Below are 16018 nucleotides of genomic sequence, written 5' to 3' on the forward strand. Positions count from 1 at the left end.
TAGTAAATATAACTAAAATGTCCTAATCAATCATGTAGATGACTGAGTCTTGCAGTCCTTTTAAATTTCCTAGAATATTGAGCTCACTACTGGGCAGCTTAGTGGCCATTAAGCTGAAATGTCACAAGTATTCAATTAGAAGTTGGCAAGGCTATAAATAAATCACCTAAGGATCTTGTTAACATGAACTTCTGTAGATCTTGAGGCAGGACCTGAGATTCTGCATTTTTAACAAGCTCCCAAACAATACAAATGCTGCTGGTCTATGGACCCCAGTTGGAGTAACCAAAGGTAAGGAGATATTGCTGAATGTTGGTTGCCCAGTTTTATTTGCCTTTCATGGATTTTAAAAGAACACCCAAAACATCCATAGGCTCCTTGAGCTTCCATGAGTTATTAGTGGCTGCAACAATAGACCAGTAATAGTAGATACAATTTTGTGAGTACTAACTAGGTGCCAGGTACTGCAACAGATGATTTGTGTGGATTATTTTATTTAAAATCCACAATAGGAAACACTATTGTCTCAATTTTTTTTAAGATGAGAAAGCAGGCTAAGAGAGATTAAGTAACCCACTGCTATGGTTTGAATGAATGCTAGTTGTCTTCTTCATTTCTGCTAAAATTGAATCCCCAGTGCTACAGTCTTTAAGGGGGTTGGGTAAGGAGTTGATTGGTCCTTTCTTTATAAAAGGCCTAAAGAGTACTAGGTAGGCCCATTTTTGTCCTCCTATTTCTTTTGCTGGGGGAGAACACAGCATCTGTCCAGTTTGCCCTTCTGCCTTCTGCCACATAAGCATACAGCATCTGCTCACCGCCATCACTTGAGATGGCATCAAGAAGGCGTTTATCAGATGCCAAATGCTGGCACCATGATCTTCAACTTCCCAGCTACCAGGACTTTGAGAAATTAATTTTGACTATTTGTAAATTACTCAGCTTAAGGTATTTTTATAGCATCACAAATGGAGTAGGACACCCATCAAATGGAAACATATATTACCCTTGGTTCTGAGAAATGAAAGATATTGGTGAAGATATAACTCTGCGTAAGATATCATCAACAATTAAATTCAACAGATAGGAGAAGCCCCTAAAAATTCTCTTTTCAACTTAGAAATAACAATCATGGAAAAATGACTTTGGGATGAAGAGTTTTAAAAGTGAATATTACCCCAATATTCTGAGGTGTGGGCAACCCTTTGTAAGAAGCCTGGTTTGCCAGATTGGAAAAGTCAGGAGGGTTAGAATAGGTAAAATGAGGCCTTTCCTAAGTGGAAATAGAGCTTAGGAGAAGGGAACAAGTAAACTGCATGATTAGATGAAAATACAAAAGATATCCCCCAAAGACTCTGATAAGTACCTTGCCAGAGACCAAAGTCAAACAAATGAACAAAATCTTAGACTGCTGGCACTTGAATAGCCTACAAGTGTTGTCTGTGCATTCCCTTTATTTTACAAATGGAGAAACTAACTTCTAAAAAGTAGAAGGAGCTTTCCTTATGACACATTGGAGTTAGAACCAAAGCCAAGAATAGAACCAAGGTGTCCTGTACTTCATAAAGTGCATCAAAAAATGTAAGAAATGAGCCAGGGAAGTCAATCAATAGGATCATTTGCTGATCATGGTGCAAAAAGCCTGTCGAGTGGCCAAAGGGAGATATAAGAGAATCTGAACATACTCTGAGCCATGCTCTTTATTCACAAATTGTCTTTTGGAGGAGGCAATTTGGAGTACTAAATGAAATGGGGGTAAATGCACATGATGTTCCAAGTCAAGTTGACTAAATAAATGGATGTTGATGAATCACCAGGACCAGATGGCATCTACCCAGATTCTGGGTAAAATTATGCAACAGCTGACCAAAGTGTATATCCTGTCATTCCAAGTAGCTGTTGTGCCATACGCCTGGCAGATTGGCAATGAGACTCTTCTCCATGAGAAGCACTTCAAAGGGGACCCAAGGAACTTCAGGCTAGTAGGATCACTGATCATGTTAGGCAAGTGTAATGTATTGGAGTAAAAGCATAATTTTCCCTACAAACTAAATTAACTACCTCTTGTATAGTGTTTTACAGATTGAAAAGTACTTAGGGTTAATCATGCCTAACAAATTGACTAGAATTCATTGAGAGGATCAGTTGTGCACATGGAGAAAGGGAAACCAAAGATGTAATCCATATAGATCTTGAAAAGTCCCTGCAAGGTCCCCCACCAAACACTGTTTAAAAATGTTAAATCACAATGAAGTTGTGGAGTAGTATTTTGAAATGAATAGAGATGTGACTCAGGCAGGAAATCATGATAGGAATAAGCAGGGACTTTTCTGGAGAAGTATGAACAGTGATGAGTCCTAGGCATCAGTGCTGGGACTAGTTAGCATTTTGGTGAATCACCTGGGCAACCTTTAGATGACATAAGTTTTTCCAGGTATAGGTTGAGCACCCCTTACAAAAGTGATTGGGATCAGAAGTGTTTCAGATTTTGGAGTTTTTTGGGATTTTGGAATATCTGTATGACCTTACCAGTTTAGCATCCCTAATCCAAAAATCCAAAATCTAAAATGCTGGGGAGTGATATTGGTCAAATTATATTGTTATATTGTGTGCATGTATGAATATGCAACAACAAATCCAAACATTATGTACAACTATAATGTGCAATTAATAATGTGGGGAAAAAAAAGAAATAAAATCCAGAAGTTTTTGAGCATCATGTCAGCACTCAAAAAGTTTTGGATTTCAGTGTACTTTGGATTTCAGATTTTGAGATTGAAAATGCTAAACCTGCACCAAAGTACAAAACTGACATTTTATGACTATATTGATAAGCAGAGAAAAATAAGATTCAGAGGAGACTCAATCGAGGAGTAGCCTCTGAAACCTGACTGCCTGGCTCTGAATCCTGACTATGATTTTAGTGACTACATGACCTTAGGTGAGTCACTCTACCATGTCCAGTATCAGTATTCTCATTTGTAAAGTGAGAAGAATAACTGCAGCTCAGAGTTGTGCTGTGAAATAAGAGATAATGTGACATGAGACAGTGCATATACAATTCTGGCACACTGTTTGCAATGTAGTAAGTGACCAATAAACATTAGTTTTTATTATTTTTACTTTCATGTTTATTTAACATTCTTCTAATAGGAAGTTAGGATCTGGCTGCTCATTTTATGTCCCATGGAACCCCAGAGACACTGCAGACCATTTCTTAAAGCAGTGGCAGGATTTGTTTTAGTAATTCAGAGGACAGTGATAACTATGGACTTAGTTGGTTGTAAAAAATTTCACAGGGGGGAGCTAACAATTATGGGGTATGTAGTATGCTAGATACTAGAATAGATGCTTTATAAAATTTCCCCCTTGATTTAATCTTACAAGAGTACTATCAAATTGGGGTTATGATTCCCATTTGATGGAGGAGGAAATGGAGACCTTGTCTCTGGTAATGCCAACTCATAAGTCGTAGAGTCAGGTTTGCTCTACTCTAAAAACCATTTTCCTTTTTCTGCATCATGCTTGAATTGCACTTTGAGGGGCAGATATGATTTAAGAAGTAAGAAAGGAAGCATATCTATACAGAAATAAACATGGGCTATGGTATGAAGATAGAAACCAGAATAGTATTTTTTATGGGGTTCATTGACCACAAATACAGATATTTTTACTGAAGTGGGAGGCTCCTGTGGGGTTAAAAATAGGAAATAAAGTCAGAAGCATAGTTTAGGCTAGAGCAGAAGGCTCTCTCAGAACTCTTCTAAAGATCTGAGCTTTATCCTCAATGCAAAGGGGACAGGATGAAGGCAGCCGAGCTAGGGAGAGGTATGAGATGCTTTACAAAGATTAACCTGGCATCTGTGCATGATGAATTGATGGAATCTTTTGCCTGGGTCCCTGATTCTTTGTTCTCTAATCTGCTAGCCTAAGGCTCTCAAATACTCCTGCCTTACTCTGGAAGCCTAGAGACCACTCAGGATGTAATTGCAATAGCATATACAGGAGGGAACAGAAGGGAAGCAGTAATAGAAGCAGGAAAAAATGACAAAGAAAGAGTCAACAGGGATTTGGGACCCACTTGCATATGAGAAGTAAGGGAGAAGAAATAATCAAAATTTTTTTTAGTTAATTTTTTTAGTTAAAGCCCCAATGACTGGGAGAATGATGGTAGCATTAGAAAAACAAGGACATCAAGGGAGAGCCAGTTTGAGATGGTCAGTTGATAAATTTGACTTACGACACACCCAGTTGGGGATGATGGTGGTGAAGAGAGATAGAAATGATTAGTAAGCAGCTGCACGTGTGGGATGGTAGCTTAGGAGAGCAGCTGAGACTGGAGGTAATGATTTTATATGTTATCTCCATAGTAGTATAATAGTTAAAGATTGTTCATTGTAGCATTATCCAAAACAGCCAAGGAGTGGAAGGTTTAGCATTTTTCACTAAATATCTGCTGATAGATAAATGGATGAAATTATGGTATATACATACAATAGAATAATACCAGGTCTTAAAAAATGAAGAAAATCCTGCCATATGCTACACATGAAGAAAGTTGTAGGCAGCATACTAAGTGAAATAAGCCAATAACTGAAAAACAGGGGGCTGGGGCTATCACTCAGTAGGTAGAGAGCTTGCCTTGAATGCACAAAGTCCTGGGTTCAATCCCCAGCAGCAGGAAAAAAAAAAACTGAAAACTAAATACAGCATGATTCCACTTTATATGAGTTATCTAAAGTCATCAAACTCATAGAAAATGAAATTAAAATTATAGTTGACAGGGGCTGGAAGATAAGAGTTAGTGATGTCCATTGGGCATAGAGCTTTAATCATGTGAGATGAAAAAGTTCTAGAAACCTGTTGTAGAAAAATATGGATATAATTAACAATATTGTAATGTACACTTAAAAATCTGTGAAGAGGGGCCCAGTTCAGTGGCACATGCCTGTAATTCCAGTGACTTGGGGGGCTGAGATAGGAGGATCACAAGTTCAAAGCCAGCCTCAGTAACTTAGCAAGGCCCTAAGCAATTTAGAGAGACCCTGTCTCAAAACAAAAATAAAAAAAGGACTGGGGACGTGGCTGAGTGGTAAAGTGACTCTGAGTTCAATCCCAGTACCAAAAGAAATTGTTCAGAGGATAGATTTCTTGTTAATTGTTTTTTTACCCCAATAAAAATAACTTAAAATTATAAGAATATTGAGCTAATTCAATAAAATAATAAAAAGTCAACAAAAAATGATCTGACATTACATCTCAAAGCCCTAGAAAAAGAACAGATCGGCCCCAAAAGTAGTAGAAGACAGGAAGTAATTAAAATCAGAGCTGAAATCAATGAAATTGAAACAACAGGAACAATTAAAAAAATTGACAAAACAAAAAGTTGATTCTTTGAGAAAATAAACAAAATTGATAAATCACACTAATGAAGAGAAGGAGAGATAAAACTCAAATTACTAAAATTTCTGATGAAAAGGGCAATATCATGACAGACACTATTGAAATGCAAAACATAATAAGCAGCTATTTTGAAAATCTATACTCCAATAAAATAGAAAATCTTGAAGACATCAACAGGTTTCTAGAGACATATGATCTACCCAAACTGAATCAGGAGGACATATACAATTTAAGCAGATCAATTTCAACCAATAAAATAGAAGAAGCCATCAAAAGTCTACCAACCAAGAAAAGCCTAGGACCAGATGGATTCTCAGCTGAGTTCTACAAAACCTTCAAAGAGGAACTATTACCAATACTCCTCAAAGTATTCCATGAAATAGAAAAGGAGGGAACCCTTCCAAACTCTTTCTATGAAGCTAGTATCACCCTGATACCAAAACCAGGCAAAGACACACCCAAGGAAAGAAAACTTTAGACCCATATCCCTGATGAACATAGATGTAAAAATTCTTAACACAATTCTGGCAAATCGCATACAAAAACATATTAAAAAGATAGTGTACCATGATCAAGTGGGTTTATCCCAGAGATTCAAGGTTGGTTCAACATCCAGAAATCAATAAATGTAATTCATCACATCAATAGACTTAAAGTTAAGAATTATGTGATCATTTGAACAGATGCAGAAAAAGCATTTCATGAAATACAGCACCCCTTCATGCTCAAAACATTAGAAAAAATAGGGATTGTAGGAACACACCTCAACATCGTAAAGGCTATCTATGCTAAGCCCAAGGCCAACATCATTCTAAATGAGCAAAACCTGAAAGCATTCCCTCTAATAACTAGAACAAGACAGGGATGCTTTCTTTCACCACTTCTATTCAACATCATCCTTGAAACTCTAGCCTGAGCAATTAAACAGACCAAAGAAATTAAAGGGATACAAATAGGAAAAGAAGAACTCTAACTATCACTATTTGCCAATGACATGATTCTATATTTAGAGAATCCAAAATATTCTCCCAGAAAACTTCTAGAACTAATAAATGAATTCAGCAAAGTAGCAGGATATAAAATCAACACTCATAAATCTAATGCATTTCTATTCATAAGTGATGAATCCTCTGAAAGAGAAATTAGGAAAACTACTCCATTCACAATAGCCTCAAAAGAAAAAATACTTGGGAATCTAACAAAAGAGGTGAAAGACCTCTATAATGAAAACTACAGAAAATTAACAAAAGAAATTAAAGAAAACCTTAGAAGATGGAAAGAGCTCCCATGTTCTTGGGTAGGCAGAATTAATATTGTCGAAATGGTCATACTACCAAAAGTGCTATACAGATTCAATGCAATTCCAATTAAAATCCCAATGATGTACCTCATAGAAAGAGAGCAAGCAATCATGAAATTCATTTGGAAAAATAAGAGACCCAAAATAGCTAAAGCAATCCTTAGCAGGATGAGTGAAGCAGGGGGTATTGCAATACCAGACCTTCAACTATACTACAAAGCAATAGTAACAAAAACGGCATGGTATTGGTACCAAAATAGACAGGTAGATCAGGGGTACAAAATAGAAGACACAGAGAAAAACCCACATAAATACAATTATCTCATACTAGACAAAGGTGAGAAAAAACATAGAACGGAGAAAAGAGCCTCTTTGACAAATTGTGCTGGGAAAAATGGAAATCCATATGCAGCAAAATGAAACTAAATCCCTATCTCTCATCCTGCACAAAACTCAACTCAAAATGGATCAAGGACCTAGGAATTAGACCAGAGACCCTGCACCAAAGAGAAGAAAATGTAGGTCCAAATCTTCATCATGTTGGCTTAGGACCAGACTTCCATAACATGACTCCCAAGGCACAAGAAATAAAAGCAGAAATCAATAATTGGGATAGATTCAAACTAAAAAGCTTTTTCTCAGCTAAAGAAACTATCAGCAATGTGAAGAGAGAGCCTACAGAGTGGGAGAAAATCTTTACCACATACACTTCAGATAGAGCACTAATCTCCAGAATCTATGAAGAACTCAAAAAACTTAACACCAAAAATACAAATAATCCAGTCAATAAATGGGCTAAGGAAATGAGTAGACACTCCACAGAAGAAGATCTACAAGTAATCAACAGATATATGGAAATTGTTCCACATTTCTAGTAATTAGAGAAATGCAAATCAAATCTACCCTAAGATTTCATCTGACTCCAATTAGAATGGCTATTTTCAAGAATACAAGCAACAATAGGTGTTGGCGAGGATGTGGGGAAAACGGTACACTCATACATTGCTGGTGGGGTTGCAAATTAGTGCAGCCACTCTGGAAAGCAGTATGGAGATTCCTTAGAAAACTTGGAATGGAATCACCATTTGACCCAGCTATCCTAGTTCTTAGCCTATACCCAAAGGACTTAAAATCAGCATACTATAGTGACACAGCCACATCAATGTTTATAGCAGCTCAATTCACAATATTGTAATGTCCTTCAACAGATGAATGAATAAAGAAATTGTAGTATATATACACAATGGAATATTACTCAGCAATAAAGAGGAATAAAATTATGGCATTTGCAGGTAAATGGATGGAGTTGGAGAATATCATGCTAAGTGTGATACACCAATCCCCCAAAACCAAAGGCCAAATATTTTCTCTGATAAGTGGATGCTGATACATAATGGAGGGACAGGGGGATAAGGAAAGAATGGAGGAATGTTGGATTATATACAGGGAAATAAAGGAAGGGGAGGGGGTGGGGGGAAGGAAAAATGGTGGGTGAGACAAACATCATTACCCTATATACATGTATGATTACACAAAGGGTGTGACTCTACATCTTGTACAACTAGAGAAATGAAAAGTTGCACTCCCTTTGTGTACAATGAATCAAAATGCATAACTAAATAGAACAAATAATAAAACATTTTTAAAAAATAGTTGAAATAGGGAGAATGCATAAGATCTTCATTCTATCTGGAGAGGAAAAGCCAGAGGCTTAAGAAGAGATTTCTGGTAACCAGTTTCAGGGCAGGATTAGGAAGAAGACCTAGTGAAGGAAAGCGGCTGCAAGAGGACAGGGGGCATGTAGTGTGTCAGAGACCATGCACAATAGGGCTCCAGGCAGAAGGCTGTACACTGCAGATGAAGAATATGGTGCTAAAATCAAAAGGACCCAGTTAGATTTCTAATTCCTCCATTTAGAGAAATCTCATTCCTTCTCTGAGCCCCAGTATTATTTACCTGTAAAATGGAAGAACAGCTATTTTTGTGAAAGGACTTTATAAGCTGTAATCCATAACTCAGATGTAAGCAATTTTTTGTTGTTGTTCTGCCTTCTTGATCCATCAGGCCTATGTTATTTTTTGTATTAGTATTGTTTTTATGTACTTTTGTAGTGAGGTTGTCATAGCCAATTGGCTATGTGTTGGACAGTGCATGAGAAAACAAAATAGACAAGAAAGTCAGGAAATGGCTCTTTCTTCAAAAGTTATCCCATCATTGGTTTTCATAAGACTTCCCAGGTTGCATTTCTTTTTATAACTGAGAAGAACCAAGATAATCTCCAATGGGAAATGAAGCCAATAGATAAGGTCAGTTCAGTTTAGATAATGAAAAACAGGAATTTACCTATTTAACTTATCTGAGACCATGGGTGAAAACAAAAGCTACCTGAAAACTTCACTTTTTGAGAATATAGTCTTTCCTAGAATAGTCGATGGCATTGTGTGTTGCAGGGAATTTAGAGACAATATATAAAATAGAATGTAGTCTGTTGATTGTGTTTTTTTTTTTTTTTTTTTTTTGCTATTGGTGATGGAACCCAGGGCCTCACACATGCTAGGCAAGCACTCTACCACTACAATACATCTTCTGTCCTTTTTAATTTGTATTTTGATGCAGGCCTTTACAAAGCTGCCCAGGTCATCATCCTGCCCCAGCCTCCTGAGTGGCTGGGATTACAAGTGTGTGCCACTAGGCCCAACTGAGTTGATTTTTAATATGTGAGCTCCACCATTTTAGGGCAACTCTGAGCTAGCACAAATTGGTTACCTGCAAGGAAGCGGAGTTGATTTTTCACTTTCATCATTCCATCACCAGAGCCTCCAATGCACTCATCTTCATCGTCCCCACAGTCTCCACTTTCAAGTCCTTCCTCATCCAGGTTTTGATCCAGAACTCTTCCCTTGGGCACAGACATGGTTCTCAGGAGCTGAAAGGAAATAGCCAGAAATGTAGCAGATCTTCATATTTCTCAGGTAGGTCTAGAACAAGTGTGTTACTAACAGGAGGCATTAAAATGTGGATGAATGTTTAAGAATCATTTTCAAATTTAAATATATAAAATATAATTTATAGAATATAAGCTGCTTATCCTCCTTAGAGTGCCATACTTATGAACCTTTCCACGACAGTTGATATGATTCTCTACTCCTTAATTCCACTTAAATCATGCAATAGTCAGAGTATATATTGCATTAGACCTTTATATACCATGATATCCAAGTTCCTAAAAGTCTCTATAGTAGAACACACCAATGATAGGGTAGGGGGACATGATAGGGTAGGGGGACACTAAGGTCAGAAAGACTCCTATGAAACCTCCCAGAACCATAGGTACATTCATGAAATAAAAACAAGAAATGCTTCTCACCAAATGAAGAGACTAGCAGTGCCCTTCTAGATCACTAGAAAACTGAAATATTTCCCTCTCCCATGATTTCAGGAAGCCACTTTAAAATAATTTCACTTTATTGTACATACTATGCTTACTAAGTGGCATATATAGCTTGCTCTTCAGTATCTGGCTCTTCAGTCATATGGACAATGACTTCTTCATTTTATGGGACACTCACTTCCCCAATGTCTTTCAACTGGCCTAGATCCAGTCTGCAGCATAAATGGTCCCTGAGGGCAGCTGTCAGATCCCATTTTCCCCATCATCTTTCTATATGGTTTCATTTTAATATCCTCTACTCCTGCTCCAGCTTCTGCCCCATCACCCATTTCTAGTCCCAAATCTCAGTCCTATCCCTTATTTTTAAAATGATAGTCAACAAAAGGGGCTTGATATACAGAAACTGAGTTTCTTGTGATTGTGGAAGAGTAGCAAAGAAAGAAAAATGCTGCCTACACAGGCATGCCTTGGTGTCTGTGGTTTCCATTTTCTCTGTGTTTATTGTCACTGTGAAGTATACTTTTATGTTTTCCACCTGTGATTGAGCTGCTATACCAAGACCTACTCAGAAAAAGCTACCTATCATAAAGAAATGTGACTCTGCAGGTGATTCCTTTTTTAGTTAAAGGAAGAAAAGTCCAAAAGAATTCCTTCCTGACCAAAAAGCTCCAATGGCATTGGAGAAGCCAATCCACCTACTATTTCCCCTCAGCACCATCTCTATCCTGTCACTCTAATGCTTTTCTACTGTCACCTTCCAACCTTCTCTACCCCTCATCCTAAATGTCTAAACTTTTAGTATATCAATATGGGCTAAGATAAGCTAGACTAGTGATTCATAGGACTTCTTTTTTGCTCTTATTGTTATCCATGACAGTAGAGTATATTTTGACATATACACACATGGGTATAACTTCCCATTCTTATGGTTGTATGTGATGTGGAGTTACACTGGTCATGTATTCATATATGAGCATAGGAAAGTTCTGTCCAATTCATTCTACTGTCTTTCCTATTCTCATCCCCCTCCCTTCCCTTCATTCCCCTTTGTCTAATCCAATGAACTTCTATTCTTCCCCAATTCCCCCTCCTTTTGATCTCAGGACTCCTTTATTTTATTTGAGCTTAGTTTTTGTGCTGGAGATGGAACCCAGGGCCTCATGCATGCTAAGTACATACTCTACCACCAAGCCACACACTAAACCTCTGAAGAATTCTTTACAATTTTATGGAGAAACCCAGGGAATTTTTATACAAGTTTTATCTATCAAAATTTACCCAATAGAAATGAAAAGATGTACCCCATTTGTGTATAATGAATCAAAATGCAGTCTGTAAAAATGAAAAAAGTTTTAAAAATTACTGTCTTACAAATTATAACTGAGAAATGTTTAAATTATTTGGTTCCTCATTTAAACATAACAATAAACCCATGATGTATTAAAAATGAAAAACATATTTTGCCAGTCATAAAACAACTATTAAGAAGAGTGGAATTCACATTTTTGCTGATCGCTTTAATGTCTTACTTAATATAAGAGAGCTACATTATTAGAGCTGCTTCTCCATTTTATCTGTTGCAATGTGTTGTTCTGAATGAAATATTCCAGAAAATTCATCTTCCTACAAATAGGTAGGGGTCCTTTCAGATAATTGTGGGTCTCTCTCTCTCTCTCACACACACACAAAAAGTTCAACAAGTAGTCACAATGTGGAATGTGAAACCATATAAATGAATGTTTCATGTCTTGTTACATTAAAATTCATTGGTATGTTTTGAACTTGGAACGAGCCTTTTACTCATTTTGTACCATCACACATGGTTCATCTGGAAAATATTGGCTCGCTGAGCTAGGCAGTTTCTACAAATGCTGACACCATTCATTATGTGATATGAAAAAGTCCTATTCATTAATATCAACTTTGATCTCATCAGAAAAGTCTTTAGGTAGTGGGATGCTCCAGAGATAATGGTGGCAGATAAAAGTTTTCAAAAATTTTAGTTTTCCCTTGAAAGCTGGAATTTTATCATTGGCAATACATACTACCAGTTATTTTCCTTGGGTTGACAGGCTGTCTTTGTTCCTTCCTAAGAAAATGCAAATACTCAAGTTTGTATAACAATAATTTGTCAGTCATTCTATCAAGAAAAATGAAAAAAGAGGCTAGTTTGGCTAACAGGTCAAATAATCTTGCAAGTGCTTTTTCTTGAGATGTACAATGAAACACAGTTTGCAGCCTAAATGCTTTAAGCGTACTTCCCATTTAATAACACAGGCCATTAAAAATTGTCCTTAATCCTCAAGGATTAAGGTTTGATAAGGTTAATAACTTTTCTTTACAGCTTTTCTAATGATGTCCTTAAGTGAGACTGCCTTTTATTTTTCTGCAAGTGTACACAAGTACAGATTGTAATGACTTAGTAGTACATATTGATGGGACTGCCTTGACTCATATAGTGGTGTCAACAGTTGAACTTGTCTTTACTATTGGACCACTGGTACAAATATCAACCCAGTAAAATAGACAAATGACATTTTTAGTATTGTTGTGTGGGTAGTTTTGACCTGCTGGATTCTTGGGTTTCATCGGCTCCCAGGGTTCATAAACCCTAATTTGAGAACTGTAAGTCTAGGTATAACATGACTTCAGTTTTTAAAAATTCCCCATCTCCTCCCTCATTATTACTTCTTTTGGGAAAATTGCTTTTGACATGAGCATTTTATGTTAATTTTCAAGAATGCATCCTTTGAGTATGACATGGACTACTTGAATACAGAAGGGGAATTTGTGGTTTGGTAGAGTTTAGTGACCTTGCTATTTCTCAAGCACATCTCACATTTGAGCCTTGCATTCCTACATCCCGTGAACATTACCTGAGAACATACTATGAGCTATTTTTCATTTCTGTCTATTGAAAGCCTTTCATCCTTTCAAGCCAAGTTCAAGTGTCATGTCCTTAAATGTCATGTCCTTAAAGAAGTCTTCCTGGCAGATGAGCATTACAATTCTCCCTCATTTTATCCTACCACTTCTCTTTTCATCTCTACCACCTAAGTGCCACTTTCTGTATGCAAACTGGTCTTACTTATTTGTACATACATCTTCTCTACCAACAGACTGTGAGCTGCCTAGGAATTGCATCATCTGTATTTTTTAATCTCATAGCATCTGAGGTAGTGTCTGGTACATAGTAGGCACTCAAGAAATCTGTACTACTGAAGTGAGGCAAGATGAACTGGCATGGTATCTTAAATTCTTTAAAAGCTACTTTCACAATCTCATGAAAAAAAAAGAGAGAAAGCTAAAGCCCAGATTAATTATAGAAGAACTTGTGAATGAATAGCTAAACCCTTTTGGACGACCCTGGCTAAGACCTGTAGCTAATCTTTGAGAGGCCATTTTCCAACCTTGGGTACAATGATCCCAGTATTCTCTGGTAGCTCAGTTTAAAACAAAGTGCAATAAAAAAGAAAAAAAAAAACCTTTAAAACTTTGCCAGTGAGGTTACTTCTTTAGGTCTTAAATTACTCCCACTTTGGAGACAACTCCAGAATTGAAGAAGGATTATAATATACTTTTAAACCATTTTACACAGACAGCTGCTGATGAGTCTAACCCTCACACATGAACAAAACAAATCCAAATCTAAAAAGCTATTGTTAATGCAAAAATCTTAAAGAGACTGATGCTCCACAGTGTTGAAAGAAAGGTAATGGGTCAGAGAGGAGGAATTGACAGTAAGGACTTAAGATTTAGTGCAGCCTGGAATTTGGCCCAGAAATCAGATCAGCTAATTAGAATTTACAATATTAACCTTTTTGTTCCCTCTCTCTCTTTACAATGTCTTTCAGACTGAACTCTCACTTTATAAAAAGAAAATTATGAGGGTTTTGCACACAAAAACAGGTAACTTAAGGGGCCTAATGGTTTTGATTAACTGTTTGCCTTTTTCAAAGGACAGTATCCTGTTAGCTTTTTAAAAGCCAAGGCTCAGAATAATGATTATCAATGTCAAGTATCTTATTAAAACACAAGTCTGATTATTTCACTCTGTTCTCCCCACAGCCATTCTCTAGACCTGACATATCTGCTATGCATCGCTTTGCATGTAGCAGGAGTATACAAGGCCCTTCAAAATCCAGTGTTTTTCTGAAGTCACTACCATCTGTGGAGCTCTGTTTTAGTCATTGAAATGATCATAGTTGCCCAAACATGCAATCAATGTTTATTTTAGAATCTAATATTTCAAATATATGTTTTGCTTTGGATCTTACATGTTCCCCCAAAGGCTTGTGTGTTGAAAGCTTGGTCCCAAGCAGATGGCCCTGTTGGAAGTGGTGGTATATTTAGGAGGTGGAAAATCACAAAAGGGAGTTAGGTACTGACAATGTGCCCTTGAAGGTGGTACTGGGACTCTGGCCCCTTACTCTCTGCTCCCCACCATGATGTTCTGCCTTTCCATGGACCCAAAACTAAACATGAACAGAAACCTCTAAAACCATGAACCAAAATAAATCCTTCCTCTTTATAAGTCAATTACCTCAGGTGTTTTGTCACAGTGACAGAAAGCTGACCAATACAACATATAATATAGAAAATTGGAAGGAAACAGAAATAAAGAGGGAAAACCCAACTCCAAATTCTAATACATAATGTGTGTGTATGCTTTTAAAATTTGCTTATTTTTATATAGTTGAACTAGGATTCTGGAATCAGAGAGACTTGGGTTAGAATTCTGGTTTATGTATAATTAATAGAGCACTAATAAAAACATAAAAAAATCCTGGTTTTCCACTTAATTGAATTTGTGTTTTCAGAGAAACTGCTTACTTTTTCTAAAGCTCAGTGTCCTCAACTGTAAAATGAGAGAAACGACTTCTGCCTCACAGAATTGTAATGAGTAAATGTGATAAATGCATATTTTAAATGTGATAAAGCATCTAGTTATTAAGGGATTTATAAAAAATTACTTAACCTTTTAAAAAATACTGAATATTTACATTATTGCTAGATCTTTTGCTTATAAACAAAGATGTGTTCATTAGGAACAGTCATAGCTTCATATTTTGGATAATTTCCTTAGTAAGATTTCTAGGGCAAAGGGGATATACATACTGCATTTATTCACCACCATGGGAATGAGTCACAATTCCCCTAAGAACCACCTAGAATGCTATTTTAAAATGAGGCTCCCTGAGCCGGATTGTAGCCGAGTGGTAGATCATATGCTTAGCATGAGGAAGAACCTAGGTTTGATTTTCAACACCCAGAAATAAATAAAATAAAATGAAATAAAATAATAGGCTTCTGGCCTTACTCCCAGAGCTTCTGATTTAGTAGGTCTGGGGTGGAGTGCACAGGTGTCAATTTTTCCCAAGACCTGCCCTCCCATCTTACTGTGAGTGAACTACAGACCACACTTTAAGAAAGACAGCTCCAGTGTTATGCTGCTTCCCAGAAGCCCTCTGAAACCATTGGTCACAAGTCATCTTAGCACCAGGTGTGCTGGAGTCCTTATTACATGCTTTTCAAACCATTTTTTTAAAAACAAAGTAAATACAATCTGATGATTTCCTTTTTACTTAGGTATGGCCATCATGACCTTTCATCTTTGTGGTTCCTGAAAATACCCTTGTATAAAGGTGACTGGCTTTATTTGATTAGAAAGGGAGACATTTAAAGTCAGCCTAGGAACAGGTACTCAAGGTTGTGTGATAAAAGGGAACAAAAAGCCTGAAATAATTACTTAAGAAAATTAGAAACAAAGTGTAAGAGAAAAAGGCTTTCTAGAATATAGCAGTTTTACTTTCTTAAAACCATAAGCAAGATAACAAAAGGGCAATGCAGCCTAGGACAAGGCAATTTGGCTAAAGCTGTTTTTGTGCTTGTTGAACAAGAGAACAAAGATCAAAGGACATACATAC

At 36.9% G+C, this 16018-nt stretch overlaps 1 protein-coding gene across 1 annotated transcript in view; it reads right to left on the bottom strand.

Annotated features, from left to right (window-relative positions):
- The window catches only part of Gpc3 (glypican 3), a 415144-nt gene that overhangs the window by 44587 nt on the left and 354539 nt on the right, over window positions 1–16018 (bottom strand). Inside the window, exon 7 of the mRNA XM_047535930.1 lies at window positions 9467–9626. Within this exon, the coding sequence (XP_047391886.1) occupies window positions 9467–9626 (160 nt within the window). The remainder of the gene's footprint in view (window positions 1–9466; window positions 9627–16018) is intronic.

Source organism: Sciurus carolinensis, chromosome X, assembly GCF_902686445.1.
Source record: "Sciurus carolinensis chromosome X, mSciCar1.2, whole genome shotgun sequence".
NCBI lineage: Eukaryota > Metazoa > Chordata > Mammalia > Rodentia > Sciuridae > Sciurus > Sciurus carolinensis.